Raw genomic sequence first — 26,433 nt, 5'->3', positions numbered from 1 at the left:
CTCATCAGTATTACTCATTAAATTCAATTTGCTAAGACACCATCACAAATCTGAAATAAAAATTAAAACGATCCAAGGGTGAGCTCATTGGTCGTAGTACGAGAGTCAACCTCATGTGAAGGTGACTGGAATGCATGTGTGTTGTGTCAAGGTGACCAGAAACATTGTGGCCATACATTAAATAAATATATAAATAAATAAATACAACAACAAAAAACATGCCATTTTAAAAATATATATTTGACCTATGTTAGGCAAAAAATTAATAAGGGCAAATTGATTAAAGTCATGTGGGGGGGGGGGGGGGGTTTCAACAGTAACAATTGGATATTTTAGCATTTTAACGTTGCCACGTTTGCACTTCAACACAATAATTGACTGATACTAATGAGACTTTTAGTCTCGATAACAAGTCTTAAGATGTGCAACATGTGTTTCCAATTCAAGAGAAAGCATAGTGAATGCATGGTTAGCCTGGCCTGTTGCCTGGCAGCAAAAAGACTCCTAGTTCAAGGCATAGTGTGGAGTAAAAGCATGCATGTGCTCAGCCAAGTTCTCTCCAGGTGCTCTGGCTTCTTCCTACAGTCCAAAACATTATGTATGGTTAATTGAATACTCTGTATGTGTGAATTTGATCACCCATGTGATCAGTTTACAGTGAATCTTGCCTCTCACCCTATGTTTGCTGCTTTTGGCCAATATGTAATAACACTTCTGGTTAAGCAATTTGTTGATTTGGATGTACCTGCATGCTTGGGGTCATTGTCATGCTGAAAGGTGACATTCCTATTCAGTTTCAGCTGTCTAGCAGACATCTAGAGGATTTGGGCCAACATTGACTAATACTTGGAACTTGTCAGAAGAAGTCCCTTCAACTTGACTGAACCCTTTGTTTAAGGGAGAAGGCAAATTTTGGGGGTACTAGTCTTTTCGTGCAAAGAAAAATATGAAAACAGCTTTATTAATTTAACCAGACAAAGTCAAAGGAATCATTCCATATCCTTAAGTATCATTTTCCTTAAGTAAAGTCAATTGCAAGTTCGATTTTGCAAGATATTGTCTGCTATAATGGTACATGTTGACTTGGGATGGTAAAAAACAATCAGCCACATCATGTTTAAATCTTTTTGACATGTTTTTTTATGTATGTAGAAAGGTGCGTAATTGATTCAGTATGTCTCTGTCATCCATGTAATAGTGATCAGCAAAGTTTCATTCGAAGGTACGGTGGTGCCTTGAGATATGAGTGGAATTCATTCCTTGACCACACTCGTAACTAACTCAAAACAATATCTGAAATCATTTTCCCACTGAAATCATGGAAATGCCATGATCGTAATCCATCCAGAATTTTTTTTTTCTTCTCATTTTTTAAATTAGGAATCTAAAGTACTGTATAATATTTTATAAAAAAAAAAAATTAAATGCCATTATTACATTGAATTAAGAAAAGAAAGTAACAGTTTTTGTTGCTTTCTGCAGTGATGCACATTGTGCTGCTCATTCTGGTGACTTCTCTTTGGCCACCTGGGGCAGTATAAGACAGAACTAAGGATATACTGTACTGGAGAATCCACTCCTCTCTTGGCTTCTCGGTACAGCAGTAATGATCATTCTTTGCAGAGGATAAAGAACATATGCTTGTGAACATTGTTATATTGTCAATGTCTGCATGTGTAACCTGCTGCACTGTGTATGTTCAGACATGGGTTGCTTAAAGAGCACCACCACCACCACATACAGTAGATGCTAAATGATAGCACGTGTGCCACTGGTGTTTCCCCTTTGTATAAGAGTAGAGGCTTTGCGGTTGTTTCCGACAAACAAACTATGTTTAGATAGTAACCTTCAGCGGAGAGTGGCATTATAGAGCTTGAAGACTCGTTTTTGCAGAATATTTACTAATGATACCATACATCATTGCAAGTTTGTGATCGCAAAACAACGATAAATCAACAACTCGAATCTCGAAAAACTTGGATCACTCGCATCTCAAGGCACTCTGTAATTTAACTTTGTTGCAATTCAAGAAGTAGATATTTGATTGCAAACTCATGCCAAATGGCTTTTACAGAAGTCAAAAATTCAAATTCTAATTCATTCATTGGTCACTCCAGTCACTACCAACACAGTTTTCTATGAAATATAGAAACAACACATAGTATGCAGTAGAAGTAGTATAATTACAAAAAATATATTAAATTTTTTTGTGGGGGGTAGAGCCAAGATGAAAATATCACAAAAGCCATTCATATAGTGCTCGCCCTGCATTAACCTCTTTTCTGTATAGTTGCTGCAGGTGGTAAAGGTGTGCTCCTTCCCTTTCAGTAGTAAGAGGGATAAAAACAGCTTTGCACTCATCACTGTACACAAAGATGAGATGGAAAATAATGATCCCTCTCCAAAAGGTCAACATTTCTGACGTCAATGAAAACAAAGGCAAAGCCAGCTACTGTGCGATTGATTCGAGACTCCACATTATCTAAAAAAAACAAAACCACAAAACCAAAGCAAACTGACCAAAATCATCTTGTAAGAGGTGGAAGACAGTAGCCTATGATTTCAGATTATTCTTCTATGCATGTCATCGCATAAGAAAATAGTATAAATTAGCAGAAGTGTTGCTATTTGGAGAAAAAAATTGGGGTTTGATGTAAAATAGCAAAAAGCCAACATTTTAAGCTAACTATAAAAACAAATGAAAAACTCATGAGTCAGAGTGGTGATTTTACTGTACACTGTTGTGCATGTGACCCTTTTTTTTATGCTACTGCCATGTGACAAATTCTGCTTATCCATTCAAGAGCTGAAAGGGATCCACCACACTTTAATAGGTTCCTTGTTAGAATAACAATACAAGAAGAATCACATTTAACTGCATTTTACAATCGGTATTGTTAAACTAATGCCGTATTTGAAAGTGCAAATTCCCAAAACACCTGTTTTAGTGGTACACGCACAATTTATATGCCGCAAATGACTGGACATTTGAGCTGAGCTGAGCTTCATTGATTTCAGTCAAAAATAGACAAATGATGCATTCGCCTTTATCATGTCAAGTCTACAGGGGCTGCACAAATTGTTGATAGACAGACCTCGAGTCTGTTTCAACAGTTGCTGTAGAAACGTGCAATGTAACAGTGTAGTGACAACTCCAGTCACAGTATTGCAATTGCTTCTTCTTCTCTGCTTATCTGTCCTGTCCCTTAAACACCTTCAAATGCGCACACAGACAAATACTGTACACCAGAACTGGATATTTTTTTGGGGTTACTGGCAATACTTGCACCCTTTGCCTCATTGTCATTATTCTACAGCTCTTATTGCCTACAATACCATATGTCAGAATACAAAAATAAATAATTTTAACTGCCTAGTGCCTTAACGGACCGTGCAAGACACAATAACTTGCTCCCATTTGAGTTTGAAAGTCATAATTGATATCAAACTGGCATTGCTAGCATTAACTACCTACAGTACTTCTTTGTCATATCAGTTACAAGCAGTACAAGTAAAACAATTTTTTTATAAAAGCATCCCCAGGATATGTAAACACTGATTTTGTAATGAATAACAGCAGTAATTTCAACACCACCTAGAAAAGGTTATCAGGTAAATACGGTAGGCTGTACCCAAACCAATAATTACATTTGTATTGTTTCCTGGGCTACAATGAAGAAATATGTGCAAAAGGGTCCTTTTGGTCCTCTAGGTGAACAGTGAACTCTTATTGGAACAGCAAAATGTGAGGTTGTTTAGGTCCTCAATACTCTGCTGCCACCTTGTGGTAAATGCAGAGAAAAAGCTGCTGACAACAAGGGGCTTGATTTTAGCTCTGGGTGGTGAGGTGGTGCCGTCACTAATGGAGGACCAAAACTGCCAAAATTCAAAATAAATAAATGACTAAATAAATAAATGACTAAATGTGAAAATAAAAACAGATCTAAAAAATGAATTTCGAGAAATTAAATTCAAAAAGATAAATATAAATGGAAAAAAATAAATAAATATATATATATATATATATATATATATATATATATATATATATATATATATATATATTATATATTTTTTTTAATTTATATTTATTTGGGGGGGATTTAATTTTTGAATTATATATATTTTTTTATCCGTTTTTATTTTTACTTTAAATAATTTATTTATTTATCTATTTATTTTGAATTTTGGGAGTTTTGGCCCTCCATAGTTGCTTGCCCTTGGTGCAGGCGGCGCGAGTTCGCTTCCCACCTAGAGACAACGTTTGTTTGTGTATGTGTGCATGTGGGCGGAAGATTAAAAAAAAAAAAAATTGGTATTGAGCAGGTTTCAACTTGCCATATTTGTCTCTCAGACCCACTGTGCATCGAAACACTCCGCCGAAGGCCACATCTTCCCCAAAGATGACTGCGAAGAAGCACAACACAGTTATATTTCCTGAGCAAGAGGGGAAAAACAGTGAACAGTCTTATAAAAATCTGAACCAGGCTCGGATCTGATTACATTGACAAAGAGAGAAATGGGACGGGATTCAAAGAATAAAGTAGCTGAAAACAACAACAACAAAACTTTACTTTAATGATTAAGGCATAATAAGTGGCTTTTGGAATTAAGTGTCACAAAAAAAGCAAATAAAAAAAGTATAACAAGCATTTTCTCAATCTGTAGCATTCAACTTTTGTTCCACTGCACATCTTTCTTCAACTAGTATTTATTAAACAATTTTGTTGCTGACATTTGATGATTGTTATGGATCACAAGGTGTTGACTTTGCAGTTCTTTCAGAAATTGTGTGTACAGTATTTACTGAAAAATGATCCACACACCTTCTATATTCTTTGGTTAATATACCACAATATGTAGACCACATCTGACAAGCTACGTCATTATTTGGAATTTCACTACAGGTGTCTGATAAGTTCCTGCAACAAAAAATGTTGCTATGGATATTAAATTTAGAGTCTTCGTTTCCCATCTTTTTTTAATGTAGCAGTAGAATATGTAATAATCTTTTGCTTATAAGTTTATGAAGTAAACAGAAGCAATTGGTTGACTTCTTGTATTACATGTTCAAAGTATGAAAACTAATGAATAAAAGATGTTGTTTTAGCAAGATACCTGCTGTGGGGTCACTGGAAAGAGTGTTGTCCAAGGCACTTGTAACTGACTGGAACAAATTCATCTTTTGGGTTGGCCCTATAAGGAGGTACAAATACAAATAAAACAAGACAAAATTCAGAGTACCGGCAATACAGTATGTAAGCATAAGCAGTACATAAGCACTATGTTAATGTCCCTATTAGGGATGGGCTGCTACCAGGACACATTTCACAGTGTCGGTACTCGCGATGGATATCGATACTGGTATCGGCCCCCACTCTTGTGGCCGTTTTTCAGTCAGGAACTAAAGGCAGAAATGGTTATTTTGCATTTATTGAGCGCCACAGAGGGCTCCGGTAAGAGAGCACATAAGTCTTCAGTTGTACTCAACAATTTAATTAGCTCTCAAGTGCAAACAGATCTTTGTATATTATATAGTATATCGTCAATGACTACTGCACTGCTATGAGATGAAAGATGGACGGAGAACGTGAACCAGGAAACGGAAATACAGAACAGCCTTCCAAATTAAAAGCACAGATTTCAAAACAATATATAATTAAACATCACACATTAAACAGCTTGAGGAATTCTTAGCATGGTAGATTTTACTAAATTACTTGAAGCACTATTGTATTGAATTGAATTCTTTGAATTTGTATTTGTTATTCAGGCAGCTTAGTTCCCATGACTTCACTGACTTGTGTACAGGCAGTGACGTCACAGTGGCAGGAAGAAGACGTTGCAACTCATTCGGCAGCGTGTACCAGATTATTCACTAAAATTTGTTCAGCTGTATGTGTCAATGACAAAGTGTGTGTTATGACACACAGATGTATACCTAAAGACCCTGTTAAATCCATTGACAGTTTTTTTACTAATTACATTAGGCTTGTTTGCATTTTTTCAGAAATTATCTTTTAAGACTGAGAATTAGGTAGAAGTGCTCAAAGGTGGGGACATAGGATTAGACTGTTTTTCACCATTTCATTTTTTTTGTTTTTCTTTGGGGGGGGGGGGGGGGAGCATGAGCATGACTAACACCAATGATGCATTAGGGCACCCATTCTTTCTCAGAAAAATCATGCAAACAACTCAATACAATTTTCCTTTTTGTGGTTCTTTATGATTGTATTAATAAGTAAACATTTTGTTGAACCCATCATGATGCCTGCGTTGGATTCAGTACAGGCGGTGTGTCCAGTTTACTTCAACTATGTATTTTCATTTATATAAATACATTTTTTTATTTACTTTAGTTTTTGAATTTGTTGCTTTGGTGGTGAATAATGCATTCTGTTTTGAAAATTATATTACAATTGCATGTGGCCTGCAATCTTCAATAAATTGACTTTTGATTCAATGAAAAAACGTGTGGCCCTTTAAGATTTGTACAGTAATTGAGTTCTCCAGGATCGTGTGCGTCCCCCATTTTTTGAGCAGTTGTGCAGACAACACTTACAATAGATGCAGTAAGCTACAGTATAGTTACTACAGTACAGTGATTGACACGTCACGTGACCACACTACTGCACGCCTAGAAACTGGTTTTGAATTTGGCTTGCAAGATTACACACAGGTGTGCAAGCACAGTCATGCATTACAACATATTTTCACTTAATTCACTTTCCTGGCTATTAGCACTGGCAGTAGCACTAGAAATCTAAAGGAGGCAACTATCCTTATCATCACAAAATTAATGCTATCCGCGTCTCATGCCAGTAGATCATGTTGACATTATTAACATTTTTATTGGTTTATTTTACTTTTTACCTGTTTTACTTTTCATTATAGATGTGTTGATGAAGGTGTAATTATGTTGACCTGATATAACCTGTGTGAGTAATGCTTTTGACATTCTTGCTATCTTTTGTACTGTTTTCCCAGAAATGAGAAAGTTAAAATGTTTCTATGTTTATCTAAGAAGTCTAGTTGCTGTTCATTAGAAATCCGGTTGTCAAAAGTTCAAGGACGATCTAGTTTACTGGGAAAATGCAAACTCATTCTGTGCGTCACGGGATGACAGAGGCGTTTCCTCATGTTTTGAATAAAGAGGCTGTGTGGGCAAAAGAAGACACACACATTGGATGACACTGCTTGGGTGATGTCTAACTGTGTGACCAGAGATCTCTGTAATAAACCAACCTTGCAAGGACCCTCTCCACCAGAATCTCATCTTGCAATTATTTGAACACGCAAACGATTACAATTAATGGTATTTCCTTCAATCATAACAAAGCTGTAACAAAATAAAGTTTCTAAGTTAAAGTTTAGTGACGGCTTTGGTTTATCTAAACGAACTACCTTTTTTCATTATTTACGCCACACTGTCGAATAATCAAACACAGATAATGTGGACCAATTTTTCGACCTTTCGTGCTACTAGCGCAAGAGGAAAAAGCTAGCAGAACAGCTAGCTACTTACCATACTGTGTCGGGACGAGGTCGGACTGGAAGGTAAAGTGTGCTGCATGCCTACGCTGTGCTTTGATGTGGGGCTCGCAGCTTGGTGACAGTTTCAGCAACGTGGATCCAAAGGGGCTCTGTGGTATGGTCGATAAACCGGTGACAGAAAGTTTCGAGTGTACACCTCGTAGGAGAAGCCGTGCTGCAGCCGCCATTACTGTTGTGACCGTGGCTAAACGGAACAAAACTACGAAGATCGTCTATTAGAAAACAACTACTACACCTGCTTCATAGCTTATCTGATACGATAAACGGTCTGTAATATTTAATTTTGTTTATGTAGTTTTGGCTTTCTACGCATGAACATTTCCATCCAATTATGTCAGTTTCGCCAATTAAATCACTATTGCAAGAGTGAACAAATTTAACGTGTCAAAGAATGAGCAGCTCTGTTAGATACAATGGTGTGATTGGTCGAAGAGGGGGCGTGTACGCAAAGATTTGCTGCATTCGAAGAAGGTCGGAAGTCGGACTAATGCTGCGTCCGAGGATAGTCGGAAGTCGGATTTATTCCAGTTGGCTTTTCCCAAATCCGACCTGAAAGTGTTTGAGGCAAAAGTAACAAAATGGCGGATAGTGATAAATTGTTTTTTATTTTGGTCCTAAAAGCACATTTTGACCTCCAGCAAACTCACCTTCTTGTAATTTTGCTTTATTTATTGTTTTTACCTTATTTCATAAGCATTCCATACAGTTTAGTAGTTCACCGTATAATTTCATGCAGGGAGATAGATATACAGCAACAAAGAAACAGTGGGATTCCGAGTTCAAGGGAGCGTTCCCGTTCACACTTCCTGATTTGAAATCGGAAAAGTCTTCCCACTATCCTCAAATGCAACATCAAATGGACTAGAGCAGTGGTGTCCAAACTAGATCCTCGAGGGCCGGAGTCCTGCAGGTTTTGGATGTTTTCCTGCTCCAACGCACCAGTTTCCAATGAACAGGATCATTATCAGGCTTATGCAGAGCTTGCTGATGAGCTTCAGGTGTGTTGGAGAAGGGAAACCTGCAGGACTCAGCCCCACGAGGACCTAGTTTGAACACCACTAGAGGACTCAAGAAGACCATCCACGGCTTGGACAGTCGGACACACATCTGCGGTGCCTGCCTCCCCGGGCAGCACCCCCTGCGCTACTGCCGCTAACTGTATTTGCTGTTGTGGTAGTAATATAAAAATGTACTTTTGTCTTAAAATATATGTTTTTGTGGATTCAAAATGTGATACAGTGACTAAAATTTTATTTGAGGTTGTTATTTGCCAACTGTTATTTTCTTTACAATGTTGTACCTGATTTTTTTTTTAGGTATATTTGTTTAAGGTGCACACAGAGTTAAAAAAAAAAATGATAAAGAGACCTCGACGTTGCCTCTAAGTGTGACTGTGGTTTTCCCTTGCTACATCATAGAATAAAAAGTGTCTGTCCTGACTCCTGCCTGAGTGTTCGCCTCCTTGAGTGCCGGCCTCATTTGAGGCATGGATCTCTAAAAAATAATTTTTTCATTATTATATTTTTCATTGTAGCTATTATGTGTTTTAAAATACTAATGTTGGGTTGTTTATTCACTAAGTCATTAAAAATATGAAGAAACAGTGGTGTGATTTTGTGTGATTGATGGCCAGTTTTATCTGCAACAGCCATCACGGCTTTACTGAAAATAATGTGCAACGCGCAGCAATACGAATAGAAAAATAGTGCCCGACGGCAATGGAGTCTGACTTTTTTCTAGTTTGCGGTTTTGTGATACAAATGTATCACTCTTTTGAACACACATTGCTTTTAGAAGAAAAACGCTTTATTTCCGTGACTCTAGTCAACTAGCCGGACTACTTTCCGCTCGACCAAAGCCGAACCAGATCTCGGCTCACAGGACGCTGTTAGCGGCGAGTCAGTGCTGATTGCACATCACTGTAGGTGACGGTGCCATACAATCCCTTTAAGCCTGCTCTGGCTACCCCCATCTTAAGTCTGCTACACTGTGATGGATAAAATTTCATGTACATTAAAAAAGAGGAGTTTTGAGACCTCCGACAGGGTCCGAGTTGCAAAGTCGTTTCAGCTGCTGGACTGGCTTTTCGCATGCGCGACCGTCACTGTAGAATGCTCGATTGCATGCACTAAAGAATGCTCGAAGTGCTTTACCATGACTTGTAAAACGGGAAGCGGGAATATGTGTCGCAAATGGCTCTGCTGGGAAGAAAACACTGAGTCTCCACCCAGAAACGTCCCAGACAGAACAAAAAACTAATCCTTTGGACTATACCTTTAAAGTGTGCTTTATTTATACCTTGTCTAATAGGAAAAAAAAGTGCTGCCTTTTGCATGAAGTATACTCTTATCACAAATTACAGCCAACTGAAAATACATGTAACTGTCTTTTGCGTGATCGTTAACCTTTCTGTGGTTTGACACTGCCATATTGGAAATTACACAAACATGACGACAAGGATAACTCTTGAGGATACGGTAAGTTTATTTATACAGAAAAGGACTTAGCCAAAATAAAGATTGGGGAGACCAGGTTTTCTACAAAAAAATAAGTCTACTACAGTTCTGCTCAATATCTTGCAGAGTACACATTTTTACTGTATCAAGGTAAAAAAGAAGAAGAAGCAAAAACAAAAAAACAACAACATATATTTACATTTCTTTTCCTGCATAGTTAGGTTGACTTAGCGCACTCTGCCACATCCAACTTCCTGCCACTGTTGCACATTCTGGCCAGATTCTGTTGCGAGAAAAACACTGTAAGAAATGATGACATGGCTGGTGGAAATTAGCAGTCAATTTATCAAGTATATCTTACATTAGCAGCTCGGATGATGGTATTGGGTGACTGGAGGGCGGCAAGGTCTGTCAGTATTTTCTTGAGATCGTTGTTGCATGATTGACGTTCTGAAACAATTGAAAACGTGTCACGTCATTCTCAACGAACAAGAGTCTCTCTCAATCTAATTTCCACTTTCACTATTTTCCAAATTATTTGTCATACACTTCTACATCAACTAATTTATTAGATGCATTGCGATTCAGATATGGACAAATCTGAATCGATCCACACGTCCAAATTTCGATTATTAAAATGTGTAATTAAGGTAATGTCCATTACATTGAAAATAATGCAGAACCAGGAAGTGCTGTCATCTCCGGGACACTTTGGGACGAGTACAGGCCGACGCGTGCGTGTGCAGATAAAGACAAACATGGATGACCGCCACCCACAAAAAGCTGATTCTAATTTAAAAGCAGATGTGTGGAAACACTTCAGCTTCTGCAATGTCGAGAGCGGAAGTGAACTGGACTAGAGCCACGTTATATGTACGGAAAGCTGTGTCGCGGTAAAATAAAATACTTTGTAACACAACAAATACGAAAAGTCATGTAGCTCAATTATACCCTACGGAGGAGTCAGGGAGACAGCTGTTGTGACTGTGGGTACGACCAGAGAAACAATCGAGGAAGCAATTCAATAGGTACCGGTCTCATCAGAACAGGCTAAGAGAATTACGAAGGCTCACGCGCTGCTTCACGAAACTCGCAAATTTCCCAATGCTTCGTTTCTGGTCATCTTTTTCTCTATCCATCCGGTGTACCGCTGTGTGCTGCAGTCCCCTCCCCCTCCAACCATGAAGGAGTGGCGGCTAAGATTTAGGCGCTATGGGCCGCCGCTGTAAATGAATGTAAAGGAATCAAATCGTAGCCCCTGAATCGTAATCTTAATGGAATCATGCGCTAGGATAATCGATTCCAAAAAGATGTATTTGTGACTGTCCTATTCAGAGTGTTTCAGAAACCAGAATTTTAATCTTAACCCGAATATTGTTGGCATTTAAAAGGTCAAATGAGCTTGTTGGCACCTGTGATGCTAATTAGGACACAACTTGATTAAATCTACAGCCAAATCTTTTCTGCAAGAGTACCATCATTTGTGTCTAGGCCTGTCTCCTGATTTTTTATTTTATTTTTTTATAATTCTGGACAATTCAAAAGCAATGTCTGATTTTCACTGGTTAATTTTCCTTATTATTATTATTATTACTACAGTACTTCTGTCAGATTCATGTTATTTCTGTGACCATTATGGGTTTTTGTTTTGTGGTCTGTATGTACAAAATACATCCACAGAGGTGCTAACACTCAAATGTATTTAATATATCTGCATGCTTAATCACGTGGAGCACATTATATGTATTTGTGTGTTGAATGTGTGTACCTGGTTCTGGACACCCTTGTGGCTTAAGTTGCAGGTATGGATGCTCCAGCAGTTCTACAATGGATATTCGCTCCTTGGGATTTCGGACCAAGCACCTCTGTCCAACAAGAGGTGATATTAGCCGTTACAAATTTACTAAATGACTTCATGACACAGCAGAACAGAGCTTGGCTGATGTATGCATCTCGATGAGTATTTCTCGGTCAGTGTCTTTATTGAGAGAAAAAAAACCACTCCACTTTTTTTCTCAACACTGAAGTTGAATAATTCATGATCTGAATGATTCTCATCTCTCCAGAGTACAAAATCATCTCTTCTTGAGAGGAGCTGTGTCAGTTTTCAGAAGTCACGTTCATTAAATCAACTTGTACATTACATTTGCTGTTAAATGCAGTACATCTGACATCCTCGTAATGACGATTTGACTCATACTTGGGATTCTTTTCATTTATTTTGTTGCATTTCTTTTAAATAATACAATAAACCGGTAATTTGAGTTATCATTCAGAAAATACCGCAGAACACAAATATTGAAATGAAGGAGAATAACGGCTATATAAATGACTGATTACAAATAAGAGTGCCGTTTTTTGGCTTCTTACCTTCAACACATCCATCAAATCCTTCTCTGAGATATCAGGAAATTCAATCTTATGAGAGGGATCGATGATGGCATGCAGCTTGGTGATTTGATTGGTGATGCTTTGGAATGGAGTCTTTCTGTATGTCATGCAGTACAGGATACATCCAAGGGACCACACATCACCCTTTGGACTGATCTTAAGAGACAAAACAAACAAACAAAAGTTAGCAGACACACTTTTGCAATCAAAAATCCATCAATTAAATTGTTACATAAACAAGAGGAAGAGTACCTTTGAGCGTGCTTTTCCATGCTGTGACGAAGTGTCTTTAATTGCCTCAGGGGGCATATAGTTCAGGGTTCCAACCTGCGATTGAGAAACAACTATTACATAATAACAACAACTAAACTACATGTACCCCGAGCCATGCTTTATTTTGCTTGTATGTTGAACATTCATTACTACTCTAAATGTACAGCTCTTACTTGAGTATCCTTCATGATGCTCGTTACATCAGGTTGGATACGGTTTGCGATGCCGAAGTCAATTAGCTTCAGTGCCGTGTTGACAATAACAAAATTGGCTGGCTTCAAGTCACTGTGGACGATGCCTGCAAACAAGAGGCAAAGCATGCATGAAATTGGTTCGCATAAATACAAGTTACCAACTCTAATTAGGGACATTGAGAGAGAAAAAAGTACCATGTTTGTGGATAGTATGGACAGCTTCGAGCATGTTCTTCCAATAGAACTTCCTCTCAAGTGGATTGACAGTTTTTCGGTTCCGCAACCAAGTGTTTAGATCCAAATTACCGCACTCCATTAGCATATAAATGTAGGTGTTTGTTATTTCACTGCAAAAAAACATGACAAAAACAACATTAAAATAACCCCAAAATGTTGTAGAGTGCATTTCCATTGTCTTTGCATATAACATTTTGGTATAACAGAATTCTCTGTGATATTAAAACCACACATCACCTAACACAATTTGATGAACAGAATAATACTTAGTGATGTATATACAATGGACTTCTTCCCACCCAGTCTGTGTACTTACTAGTCATAGAGCTTTATAATTTTATCGCTGTATTGCTGCAAGTGGTTCAGATGTTCAATCTCATTTTTGTAACTTTGCACGGTCTGAGCATCTGCTTCCTCAAGGTTTACGTATTTTACTGCAAACATCTGTTTTTGGGGATCCAGGACCTGGTATACCTACAAAAAAAGAAAATAAAAGAAAATCAAGTCAAGCCTACAACAATGATGACCAATGCCACTTATAATTATAATGATTTTTTTAAGTGAGTTAGGTGCACAACACATTGGCATGTTCTATTTCCGTTCTGTCATTTACCTTGCTCGATCCACCTTGTCCAATCATTTTTAGAATGAAGAACTGCTTGCCTTTAATGGTAATGGATTCATTTGACAGTGACGTGAAGGAAGCCTGGTATTAGAAAATGTATCTTGTTACAGTTTCAAATGGTTGAAAAACACAGTTGAACAATCTGTGTTCTTGGTTAGTGGCACCATCAAAATGGCATACTTAAGACTTAACAGTAGTGATGGGACGAACAACACTGGTGCGCCAGCACTGTGCCGAGTGCGCAAGTGTGAAACCCCGTATCGGCGCGTGTATCGCTTTAATAAAAAAAATCACGTGACCGATACAGGAAGTGTGTCGTTTGGCTGTGCCGCGCCAAACTGTATTTATAGGTAGACAAACTGTATCAACATGTTGCGTGTTTGTTGGATGGAGATTAAACTGTTTGCTGTTGCTGTAAATTTACCTGTACCTGTGCCTGTTGGATTTTTGTTTGCTTCCACTCATGGATCGTTCTCCACACCTTTATCAACTGGCACTTAAATATTTATGCACACCAGCTTCCTCTGTTCCCTGTGAACGAGTGTTCTCTAAGGCAGGGGAACTGGTGTCCAAGAGGAGAAATCACCTTGGAGCAATCACACTTCAAAAACTTTTGTTTCTCAATAAAAATGTATGACAGAATCTGTTTTTAGTGTGTTATTACATATGGTTTGAAACTTTTAACAAAATCCCATACAGAAGTTAAACATTTTAACTTTTATTATTTATTTTATTACATACAAATTTGCTATATTTTACAAGCCAACTCATATGAGCATCTAATAAACAACTTAACTCAGCAAGCAAATGGACCAACTGAAATTATACAAAAATGAGATCGTATTTTAAATAAAAGACTAGCAAGTGAATAAATAAAATTTATTAAATTTATTTTATAAATATAAATTCATAAGCTAATATTAAGGTTTACAGCATGCACATTTTACCATCTTATTTTCATTTAGTTTATCTGCAATGATTTTAGATCTACAGCAGAGGTCACTATTGAGTGACCAACACAGTGTCAATACAGTTTGTGTAATGTGTCAATACACCCCTTGAGGTATCATCATCCCATCACAACTAACAGTTATACCAAATTTCTTTGGCTTTTATAATTTATTTACTGTACGGTAATTGTAATAATGTGTATTTACAGTATATCTAGACAAACCGTTAGCTAAACACTAAGACACATCTTTAATCTATGTGACAGATACTGGAAGCGAAAGTATTGTATAGCATACAGTGTGTGCAGTATTGGTACCTTTGCAATGTGAAACCCAGCTGAGTGATTCAGAGGTGTGCATGGCTGCTGAACAGGTCCATCTCTGTTTGTTGTTTTTCTGGATGAATACAACACTGCAGGTTCTTTCTTTACAATAGGAGTAATCAAGCTGAAGGGGAGAAGACTAGAAGTTCAAGTTTATTTTACAGCGGGACAAAAAAAAAAGATGGATTCAATCCAACTGGCCTGCATAGGTGTTACCTATTAGCACATGCGCTTCTGTAGTTGCTTGGAGTCTGTGGATCCAATTTCGATGGAAGCGGAAGAGATGGAGTTGGGATGGTTTTCATCGCATCAGGAACTGGTTTGGAAGCAGGCGGTGATATACGTTTCACCTGAAAAGAAGATAAGTGCATACAAAAAGAGGTTTACTTTGACAGGAAGTTGAATCCCAAAATATGTCAGGGTTGTTCCTAGATCTAAAATTAGGAGTGGCTGCCTCTGGCTCCAAAACGTCTCACATCATGACAGCGCTTTTCTACTGAACAGCATCAGTTGAAAACCATTATATTAGTTGGGTGTTATTTTATTTTATTTTTTTAGAACTGTATTTATTTATTATTTTTTAATCAAACATTACAATAAACAGAACACAGCATTCCTTGACATCACACCAGAATACAACTGTATACATGCGTATAAAACCACAACACCTTGGGGCCAATAGTTTAAAAAAAAAAGAGAAAAAAAAAATTGATGAGTGAAAACTAAATAGGGGGAGGGGGGAGAGAGATCCGACAGCTCAATAAGGGGGTCCAGTCAGTAAGAGAGGTATCTCTCTATAGGCAAACATCTTTCTTTGAACACCTCAGATTTCAATTGTAATTGTGCCGTTAAGGCCTCCATTACATACACCTCATTAAGTTTATGCTTCCACTGGGCCACTGTAAGTGGCTGTTGTGCCCTCCATTTAATTGTTACAATTTTTCTAGCAGTCATTAAGAGGATGTGTAGCAGCTATTCTTGATCTCTAATGTACATATCCTCAGGTGAAAGATCAAAAAAGAACTGTTGAGGCATAAATAACAAATCTAATCCCGAAGCACTATCTATCTCGGTCTTGACATCACACCAGAATACAACTGTATACATGCGTATAAAACCACAACACCTTGGGGCCAATAGTTTAAAAAAAAAAAGAGAAAAAAAGAAATTGATGAGTGAAAACTAAATAGGGGGAGGGGGGAGAGAGATCCGACAGCTCAATAAGGGGGTGCAGTCAGTAAGAGAGGTATCTCTCTATAGGCAAACATCTTTCTTTGAACACCTCAGATTTCAATTGTAATTGTGCCGTTAAGGCCTCCATTACATACACCTCATTAAGTTTATGCTTCCACTGGGCCACTGTAAGTGGCTGTTGTGCCCTCCATTTAATTGTTACAATTTTTCTAGCAGTCATTAAGAGGATGTGTAGCAGCTATTCTTGATCTCTAATGTACATATCCTCAGGTGAAAGATCAAAAAAGAACTGTTGAGGCATAAATAACAAATCTAATCCCGAAGCACTATCTATCTCGGTCTTAACCCCTTTCCAATAAGAGTAGTTTTGGGCAGTCCCAGAATATGTGTGAATGATCACCAACCATTCCACTGGGTGTCATTTTTAATTGCAATTGTGGCATTACGCCAAATGTTTCTAATGATTTCATTGATGTTTAAAGCTGTTAATATTGTTTCTTTTGTAACCAATCATGTTTTCTTGCATTCATTCATATCTCATCTTAAATGAGTATTGTATGTTTATTACTTTTCAGAGGGGCCTCGTAAAATGAGCGAGTAGTCTTCAAAAGGTAAGATAATGAAGATGAGAGTTGAATGCAAGCAAAAGAGCACAAATCAAAAAGTTGCAATTCATGTTAGTGATGATATGCAGCCATTTGTCAGGTATAGCCTCACGAAATTGAGTGGACCAGTGAAAGCAAGGGTTCAGGACATTAAGGTGAAGCAAGTTCATTTAGTCGAGAAGTAAGATACTTATCTTACAGTGCATGTTAGAGCAAATGAGAATCACAGGGGTTAAAGGTCAAAGAAACAGAATCGTGGGAAGGCACAAGGGGGGGATCTGAAGGGATCTGGCCAAGATCACACACACACAAAAAGAAAAAGATTCTGCAGCACCCAGGGTTCTTAAATAGAAGAAGTTTGGGTCGACCAGAACTCTTTCTAGAAATAGCCATTCAGTCAAACTGGCAATCGTTGGAAAAGGACTTTGGTGAAAGAGGTAGCGAAACACCCAAAGATCAACTATTACTGCAGCTCTCCACCAGTCGGGGCTGATGGAAGCCTCTCCTCAGTTCAAGACATATGAAAGCCCACAGAGAGCTTGTCAAAAACAAATGAAGGATTCCCAGACTATGAGTTGAAATGAAGACAGATTTTTTTGTCTTTAATTCCAAGTGGTATGCATGGAGAAAACCAGACCTGCCCAATATAATCCCAACAGTGAAACATGGTAGTGGCAGCATCATGCTCCGGGGTTGTTTTTCAGCTGCAGGGAGAGGACGTCTGGTTGCAATTGAAGGACAGATGAATGCTGCCAAGAAGTACAGAGAGCTCCTGGAAGAAAACTTCTTCCAGAGTGCTCAGGACCTCAGACTGGGCTGAATGTTTCACCTTCCAACCAGACAATGACCTTAAGCACACAGCTAAAATTATGAAGGAGTGGCTTTGGAACAACTCTTTGATCATTCTTGAATGACCCAGCCAGAGCCCTGACCTAACCAAATTGAGCATCTCTGGAGGAACCCTTAAAATGGCTATCCATTAACGTTCGCCATCTGCATGAAAGAATGGCAGATCCCCAAATCTAAGTGTGAAATTGGCTGACATTTCTACATTTCTGTTTTTTTCTGTCAAGATGGGATGCCGAATGTACATTACGTGAAATAAAAATAACTTTTTTTTTTTTTTATTCTAGCACATGGCTGCAACGAAACAGAGTGAAATTTTTAAAGGCGTCTGAATACTTTCCGTACCCACTGTAATATTTTCAGACCATACAGAATTCAGATAAGCCACAGTATAGGCTGTTGTGGTACTGGTTTACAATTACCAAAGTGTTTTGAAGAAAGTGTATAGATGTCAAACCTCTGTAGGAACATCTTTCTGTGTTGTAGTCTTCCACTCTCCAACTGTTACGCTGTCCTTGCTGACAGGTTTGAGATGTTCCACTGTTTGGTTCACAGCAACCCTAACAGGCAGCAGGGGTTCTTGGATTTACCAAGGCAAGTTGATGTTAATTTAAAACAGAAAGAAAAAAGAAAAAGGATCATTTACAGGGTGGGGGGATGCAAAGAGAATACCCGAGGCAGTAAATAAGGGAAGTCTGGACACTCGCTGAAGCAACCACACTGTCATTGGTTAAATCCAAGTCACATGCTTTATAGAGGCCATGTTGTTACCCAGCGACCTAATTCTCTCCGTGTTTGTAGTAAAGGCCTGCAATAGCTTTATAACAGTTTTGGTCGTTGGTAAGTGGATTTGGGGAAATTTCTATACTAGATACACCAACTACTCACAATACAATATTACACTACAGGCATTTTTTATATACTGTACATAGATAGAAGTCTGTTTTTTTTCTCCACAGCCGATACCAATTATTACAGGGAGTCCCGTTCCTATGCTGGCGATGTATCCCAAATTTTGACTTAAGTCGGATTTCCCCGTTTAAGTCAATATTTACATCAAAATACTTTGTAGAGTAATTTGAAAAAAACATATTTGCGCAACCCGGAAGAGGCGGAACCAATATCTCGTGTTTCTGCACGGACATTCATTGCTGATGGACAGCAGAGTGGAGCTAATTCAAACTTAAACACGGAAACGTGACTCCCTGTATTTAGTAGTCAATGAGGCTGATAACCGATATTAATCCAATATTCAGTAGAAGTGAATTTAAAATTCTAAATGTCAAAATTCTCAGCATTCTTTATCAAATATGGGGGTTGATGCGGGGAGGCATGTGAGACCTCAGAACAGTTTGATTTATTTATTTTTTGCTCGTTAACATATCACTCTCACACTGTCCAGACTTTTCTATATTTAGCTTTGAGAATACCTATGGAGAGCCGCTCCTTCTGGGTGGAAACAAGTTGTTTTTCCCCAGCGTTCAGGTTCCGCAAGGCCACCTCCAGAAGCTCAGCTGGCTTAGCACTTAATGATTGGGCTTTGAGCAGTATTGAAGTTGCCTTGATCACATTTCCTTCATAAAATGCACAAAATAGCATTCAAAGTGTGATTTACAATTAATCAGCAAACAGTCATGTGTATCCACTGATTAAAATAGAAATAGCATAAGAGGAGAAAATTATTTAAAAAAACACAGACATTTGTAACATGTTAAAAAAATGGCGGGGGTGGGGGTTGGGGCAAAAACTGGTAAAAAAAAAAAAAGAAAAAGAAAAAAAGATTGCATTAATATACCTTGAGAAGCCAAAAACTGAGCGTGTGCTACATGGACAAACGCAAAGGCTTTGCAGTGGGATCGAGCAAGTATGAAATGGTCCTCAGCTTCATCGGGGTCATTAATGCTTGAAAGGCAAAACAGAAAATTAAATGCAAAAAATGTGAAACATCTTGTAATCATAAAGTGTGTGTGCTATGAGAGTTCTTCAGGGGAAAATTACCCAATTTGAATAAATTTGATTGATTTAATTACAAATAGTGCAAACAATTACTGTACATGCAATTCCATTAGATGGTGTAAGGTACTGTACAATAACTCTGTGTAGGCAGCTGTTGCCATTCATACAAAGTCATGGCTTCTTGCAAATAAATCAGCATTGTGTTCAATTAAACACGCTCATTTATTTACACTGAATAAGTCAATGTGTAAGTAAATTGAGATGAGTCACATCATTATAATTTCCATACTACTTTTTATAACATTTGCTAGAAAATGGGTGCAATCTGCACTAAACCAATAAAAGCTTGGGAAACGCTGATAGAGCGTAATACAGTAAAATAATGTAATGAGTTCAAACTTACCCCTTGAGTTCTGCATATCTGATCAGTATTCTTGCATAGCTGGCGTTCTTGCTGTACTGCCTTACCGGCAGACGTGAAAAGACTTTAGAATAACAATCCTTGAGTTTATTAAGAAGGTTGATGTCTGTATGAGGGTTGCCTCTTTTTTCTAGGTTGATCAGGTAAGTCCAACATGACTCAGGGGAATTGGAAATAAGGACTTGTTCAAAATTGTAAGTTACATCTGCAAAGAAAAAGCTAAAATCAGACAAGCATACGTCACAACAAAATGCATGCCAATTTCTTTTATAGTTTCATGAACACATTTGTATGTAAGCAAATAACACAGTTTATAATTACCGTCCAATTTCACGGTGTTCTTTGTATCATGTGCATAAAGAGGAGCGATCATGGATTCCACAGAGTCCTGGTCCGCTGAAGGGTCACTTTCCATAGTGACAGATGATGTCTGCAATAATGGACATGTTTGATCTTCTTTAGCCCCTGCTCGATTTTTCCTGAACTAAACACTAAAAATGCATTTACGTATACTAAAACAATACAAAATTCTAACCGTAAAGCTGGCAAAGCAATCATCAACAGCAGTTTTCTTTGATGAGAATAACCCAAGCTTTGTGCTCACATTTGAACCAGACGTTTGCCTGAAACACAAGGACAGGACATCATTTAAACACTTCACTAACTTGTTGCATATGCCATAATTCATTTTGGTATTTAGAGAGTTGTCTAAATTAATCGACAAAAGAAAGACAATGTAAATCAGAACAAATGGATAAAATTAAGATCAGGAGCAGTCAACTCCTTAGCTAGAGATCGTAGCTGGGCTGGGCTGGAGCGGGGCAGCAGCACTCGCAGCTAGCTGGCTAGTGTTAGCTGCTTTTACATTAGCAGCTTGCTGGCTTCCTTTAGCAAGCTGCTCTTCACTCTCGTGAGCAGCTGGCTGGCTTAAACAGGCAGAATATAAAAAACAAAGGCGATAGAGGGACTTTGTTCCTTACTGTAGCATCTTCATGCCCATTGTACCCAGCTGAATAATTTTTTTGCATATGATGCAGGAAGCCTATAATCAATGCTAACCACAGGATTGAGCCAAATGTGAAAGGACTGTTTACTCAACCACACTTCGTTAAATTTACATAATATCCCCACATCTCCAATATGAAATGGGTAGTTAGGTGCTAAAAAAATGAAAAAAATCTATATAGTGGTTTTATAGCATGTTATCTTCAGTAAAAGCTCTTATTTTCACCCAATATTGAAATGATTTTCACCCAAGTCTATGTTACGTTCGCAATGATTGGCTCTTCTGCCCCATTTATTTAGGATACGTAATTTCATCAAAATGACATGACTCTTAGCTGGAGAAAGGAGATACGGAGAATCGGAGATGGTTAGGTTACATACAGCCTAAAATTAAAGACTGAGATATCAAAATTCAAGACTTTTTAAGGTATTATTTCAAAATTGATAAATCCAACGCTTTAAAGATGATTTTTTTTTTTTATGACCCCGCAAGAACCCTGTTCATAGATCAACATTTTGCTTCATCTGGATAGCGCTGTACAATTAATTAAATTAATTGCATTTTCGATATTGGCTTCTCACGATCTTAAAAACATTATAATCGAAGAAAACATTTCCCCATCAATACCTCGGAATGTTGCTCCAGAGGAACACTTTAAGGATACAAGGAATCATGCCAACAAATATTTCCACACGTGGCACGAATTACGATACCTGAAGTCTCAGGTCGGCCCAGTAAATCCCAAGACTTGTGAAAATCAAAATAGAACTACAAAATACGATAAAATAAATATGACAAAGATATAAAGGAGATGCTTATTCAGTTTGAATGTGTCCAAAGATGCAAAGCAGCAGAATGAAAACACAGAGAATTGAATTTCGCATGATATTTATAAGGTAATTTTATAGTTGACAAAAAGAATAGAATGTTCAAGAATAAAATTTTCAACATTAAGGGATGAATAGGCATGAGGGTATGCTGATAATTTTGAGTACAGTAATTCCTGGACTAGAAAGCGTACCTGACTAAGCCGCGCTAGCTAAATTTGGAGAATACTTGTGTGTTACACATATAAGCCGCACCCGATTGTAAGCCGCGTGTGTTTTAAAGTTACCGCACCGGGTTCCCGCTACTTTCTTTTCCATAATGAGGGCAGAAATTGTCTCGCTCTCGTTTTGTCTCTCCTACTTTATTTGTGCTCAATTGGTCTGTTTTGCGCTGCCTGACGCTCTTGTGCTTCCTTTATAGAGCGCCCCCTTGTGATCTGATGGATAAGCCGCACATTTGTGTTAGCTGCAGGGTCGAATGAAAGTGAAGTGAAAAAAAGTAGCGGCTTATAGTCCAAAAATTACTGGAGTTAAGTTTTGTAGTCTTGAAATCAATGAATAATCATTTTTATTAATCATGATTTTCAACATAACATTTCATAACCGCCCAGGCCTTCAACTGGTAGAAATGTGCATTAAGCGTTACATTAAAACAATTTTTCTTGTGGAAAACTTACCTGGACAAATTCTTTATGAGTGATGCATCACTGCTGTTTGATTGGCTCCAATTGATGAAATCGCTATCATCATCCTTTTCTGGGATGGAGAAAGGAACATTGGGAACTCTTCCTGGCTAGAATCCAGAAAATAAATCAGTACAACACCAACAAACAGACTTAGAACAAATAAATAAAACCAAGATGGAGAAATTCAATTCTTACCAAGCTCTTGCATTGAGATGCAGATCTCCCGTTCTGCAGCTGGTCTGATGATACACTGACAATTTCACTTCTGTGAGCAAGAAAAGGGTGGGAAAAAAGTAAGATGTTTTCCTCAATAAGTAGCAGCTTTAAAGTTGGAAGCAGTCTTTCGCCTTACCCTGAGCTGAAAATGCTTGGCAGATGCAATTCACCTGTCCCATCGGATATCCTGCTTACTTTCTGGAACTCTGAGCCTTTTTTGACAATATCATGTGCAGTACTGTGTAAAAATGCTGTCAAAAATACAATGACAATGAGGAACATTGGCATCTGATATAATATAAACTTGAAAAGTTTTAATACAACAAATGAGACTGATGTGCTTGGTCAGCAAGTAACAGCTATCAAAGAGCACTTTTTTTCTATAAGAAAATAACAGTAGCCTCTCACAATGACATGAATAAATACAAATATGCATGCTGTCAATGTTAATGCAATGTAGAAAATGCAGAGGATGAACCATAAGCAAAGCACTCAGACGCGATGATGAACTATAACACAAGACTGCTATGATTTACAGCAGCATCATAGTATGTATTATAAAGTGTGTGATCACGCATGTAAAGAAACATCAATTAATGGTACATAAAAATAAAATAATGATGCATATACCCAAAATGGATCAATAGTACAAACTACTAGTGCCAACAACAGCCTGAAAAAAGTAGTATCAAACATCCCTATTTCCATTTATAGATAGTTTTGAAAGGAGTCATAATGAAAGGATTCATGTAATTAAGGGCTGAACGATTAATTGCATTTACTATTTAACCGCGGTTTGAAAACACGCGATTATGTAATCGTGAAGCGCTGTGATTAGATAAATCATTTTGTAAAGGGCCGCAGCAGAGGACGTGGACAGTGTGATCAGCGAGACGAGAGACTGCATGCGTCTTAGCTGGAGTCATTTCAAGAGGGGAGGGGTGGGAAGAAGCGGGACCCAGCAGGGTCCAGGCTGGTGGGAAATGTGGAGGAGAGTTCAACACGACGCTATAATGGCGGATGCAACCGGAAGTTTAGTACCAAAGAGGGGCATCAAGTCAGTTGTGTGGACGCATTTTGGCAACAAAAAAAAGAAGAAGACGCTAAGCAATGTAAGATACTGTAGTGAGAATCTGCCTCTCTCCCGTTGCTACCTCAAGAGGGAACGCTGCATACCTTTATCAGCACTTAAAAAAAAATTCTATTTTAAAAATAATTAAAAATCTAATTAGTAGATTAACACTTTAGCTGTTCACAATGGGTACTCCTGCAAGCCTCTGGCAAATAGTTTTCAGATTGGATTCGGGTTAGAATTTCCCGCGCCCTGGCTGCGCATGTGACGAAATGTGCGTGATGTGTATGTGAAGAACGGTATGTGCAGTTTCAGTTTTCATCAGCAGATGGCAGTAGCAATTCGAAATGGAATGTTCTACGTTCAGTAGCTTTAATGTTTAATAAATCCGTTGATGTTTATGACAACATGGATGTATATGTTGAAAAATAGAACAGGACCTCTTTTTTTTCCCATTTAACTCACATGGCAATCGCAAAATTTAGTGGAGAAAAAAAAAATCGCAATTATATTATTTTCCAAAAATGTCAAGGCCACAGAATTGCCTTCAATTTAAGAAGCACTCTCATTAACAAACATGTCAGGGATGCTGGTACAAACGGCAAATTTGAATGTACTATGTCATCTTAATTGCATTTATTTTTAATTTGCACATACCCCCCAAAAAAATTGAAGATGTATGAAAGGTAATGATGGTTATATAAGAGCAGCTGCTTGCTGATGCGAGATGCTGCGATTTAAATATCCATTTAGTCAACTAATCGCGATGGCAATGGCAAAACAGTCAGCGGTCATGCGGCAGCCCTAGTGTCAACCAAATACAATTTGTTGAAATATACCAATTAAAACTATGCACAATTAATTTGGATGGGGTAGCTCAGTGAACTAATTGTTGACATGATTCTTACATGGGTCATTTTCCTTGTCATCTGGAGAAAAAATTTGATTTTTCTCTCCCTGCAATCTTTGCAAAGCAGCCTCGAGCAGCTCCTTTGGTTCGGCACCCAGTTCAATGGCATTTTGCAGTATGTACACGCACCTCTTGTTGCTGCCTGAAAATTTTGAAAAACGCACACAAGTAAGTCAGAATAAGATATCTATTAATTTAAACCTGTATGAAAATTGTACCTTGAGAATGTGCAAACTCTGCATGTGCAATGTGGACAAATGCAAAGTTTTGGCAATGAGATCTTGCCACACTGAAGTTGGCCTCAGCCTCGTTAACGTCTTGAATTCTATTAAATGAAAACACATCACTGTCATCTGAAAATAGCACTGCAGCAGGCAGCTTTTAAATCACATCACCCAAATACAAGAAAAGCAGATCATAATAGGTAAATCATACCTTGTAATTAACAACAACAGTATCGTAGCAGCAATACTGAAAAGAGGGAATGCACTTGCACATGACTTATAAACAAGGTCACTCACGCTTTCAATTCTGCAAATCTGACCAACATCCTGGCGTAGCTCTCATTTTGACAGTGTAGACCAATCGGCATATTTGAGAACACTCTGGTGTAAACACTGATGAGTCGCGTGAGATGGTTGGAATCAGAGTGTGGGTCCCCTTTCTTCTCAAGGTTCATCACATACGAGAGGCAAGCTTCAGATGACTTTGAGCTGACGATCTGGTTAATAGTATCAGTGTCATCTGAAAGAACATAAAATCAACAGAGCTGATTAAATCTGCTTTCAGAAAGTGATATGACAACAATACACCCAAGTACCTTCATTGATGTGTTTTCTAATCTTGTTGAGCTTTTGACAAACCATGGCAAGTCTCTGCATTCTGTCCGTATGCTCCTCTTCTTCCATCTAAATGACACATAACGACATGTCTGCTTGTTCAGATTTAAGACAGCAATGTGTTCCTTCCATACTGCATTGCACAGTGTGTTCTACATGTATTTTTGTTTTGATTTGACTTTACTCGGTCGGCATTGCAAACGAGACTCTGTTTTCAATTGCTGGATAAATCGAAGTTTAAATATATAAGTATATCTTAGCTAATAGTGCTTTTCCACACAGCGCTATTCACGGCAAATTCACGCTAGGTGGCGAGTAGCCGGTCATGGCAAAAATAACCAATACGAAGGAAAAAAATAATAGTGGTCAGACTCCGCATGTCGGTTTTGACTTACGCTTCACTTTTTCTTACGGAAGGTAAATTGAGAAGTTGTCAGCTAGTTTAACCGGCCTTCACAAAAGCCTTTAACCGACAGCAAAAGCGCTATTGTTTTCGGTCCGACAGAAGCTAAGGTCAGGTTAGCATGTTGCACCGCCATATAACTTACAAACTTTATCCCGCAACTGATCGTGCTACTTTGCTTATATGAACACGTTGCATGCCTCTTTTTTTTTAGTTAAATATAATTGTTCGTGTCTCACCGTGCTGATGCCAATAACGTTAATCCTTGTTTTCACCGAAATCGACCGATATGATTGCCATCAACTGACAGTTTTCAAATATTTAACTTCCGTTACAGTCGGGTTTTGATTGGCTCCATCTTCTTCATTTCATCTTCTTCTATTGGTTGTTTCTGAGCGGATGGAAAACAACTTAATTGTGCATTAACGCCACCAACTGGTAAGGAGTAT

At 38.1% G+C, this 26,433-nt stretch overlaps 2 protein-coding genes across 3 annotated transcripts in view; both read right to left on the bottom strand.

The window, feature by feature from the left end:
- bckdhb (branched chain keto acid dehydrogenase E1 subunit beta) overlaps positions 1-7,959 on the bottom strand; it is a 43,257-nt gene extending 35,298 nt beyond the window's left edge. The window contains 3 exon segments of the mRNA XM_077576225.1: positions 4,339-4,407; positions 5,119-5,196; positions 7,526-7,959. Of these exon segments, the coding sequence (XP_077432351.1) occupies positions 4,339-4,407; positions 5,119-5,196; positions 7,526-7,721 (343 nt within the window). The 5' untranslated portion in view covers positions 7,722-7,959.
- Positions 7,960-10,018: 2,059 nt separating this feature from the next.
- ttk (ttk protein kinase) lies at positions 10,019-26,347 on the bottom strand. 2 transcript variants are annotated; one of them, XM_077575730.1, is made up of 25 exons: positions 26,224-26,347; positions 25,563-25,650; positions 25,264-25,486; positions 24,961-25,067; positions 24,741-24,884; positions 22,897-23,011; positions 22,740-22,809; positions 22,536-22,651; positions 20,561-20,648; positions 20,347-20,455; positions 20,008-20,230; positions 19,444-19,550; positions 19,079-19,222; positions 18,106-18,227; positions 15,220-15,353; positions 14,998-15,142; positions 13,719-13,811; positions 13,422-13,579; positions 13,064-13,215; positions 12,848-12,972; positions 12,654-12,728; positions 12,381-12,557; positions 11,779-11,875; positions 10,372-10,460; positions 10,019-10,293 (listed from the first exon to the last, which is right to left on the bottom strand). In XM_077575730.1, exons 2-25 carry the CDS (start codon positions 25,648-25,650, stop codon positions 10,228-10,230), a joined length of 2,967 nt encoding a protein of 988 aa, XP_077431856.1. In that variant the 5' UTR covers positions 26,224-26,347; the 3' UTR covers positions 10,019-10,227. The 2 variants fall into 2 exon arrangements, with proteins under 2 accessions (XP_077431856.1, XP_077431857.1); XM_077575731.1 differs by having other exon boundaries at positions 14,998-15,127.
- Between the last annotated feature and the right edge of the window lie 86 nt (positions 26,348-26,433).

This window comes from Vanacampus margaritifer, chromosome 9 (genome assembly GCF_051991255.1).
Source record: "Vanacampus margaritifer isolate UIUO_Vmar chromosome 9, RoL_Vmar_1.0, whole genome shotgun sequence".
NCBI classification, from domain to species: domain Eukaryota; kingdom Metazoa; phylum Chordata; class Actinopteri; order Syngnathiformes; family Syngnathidae; genus Vanacampus; species Vanacampus margaritifer.
Note: the sequence above shows the minus strand (reverse complement) of the source record. Positions and strands in the feature narration are given on the sequence as shown.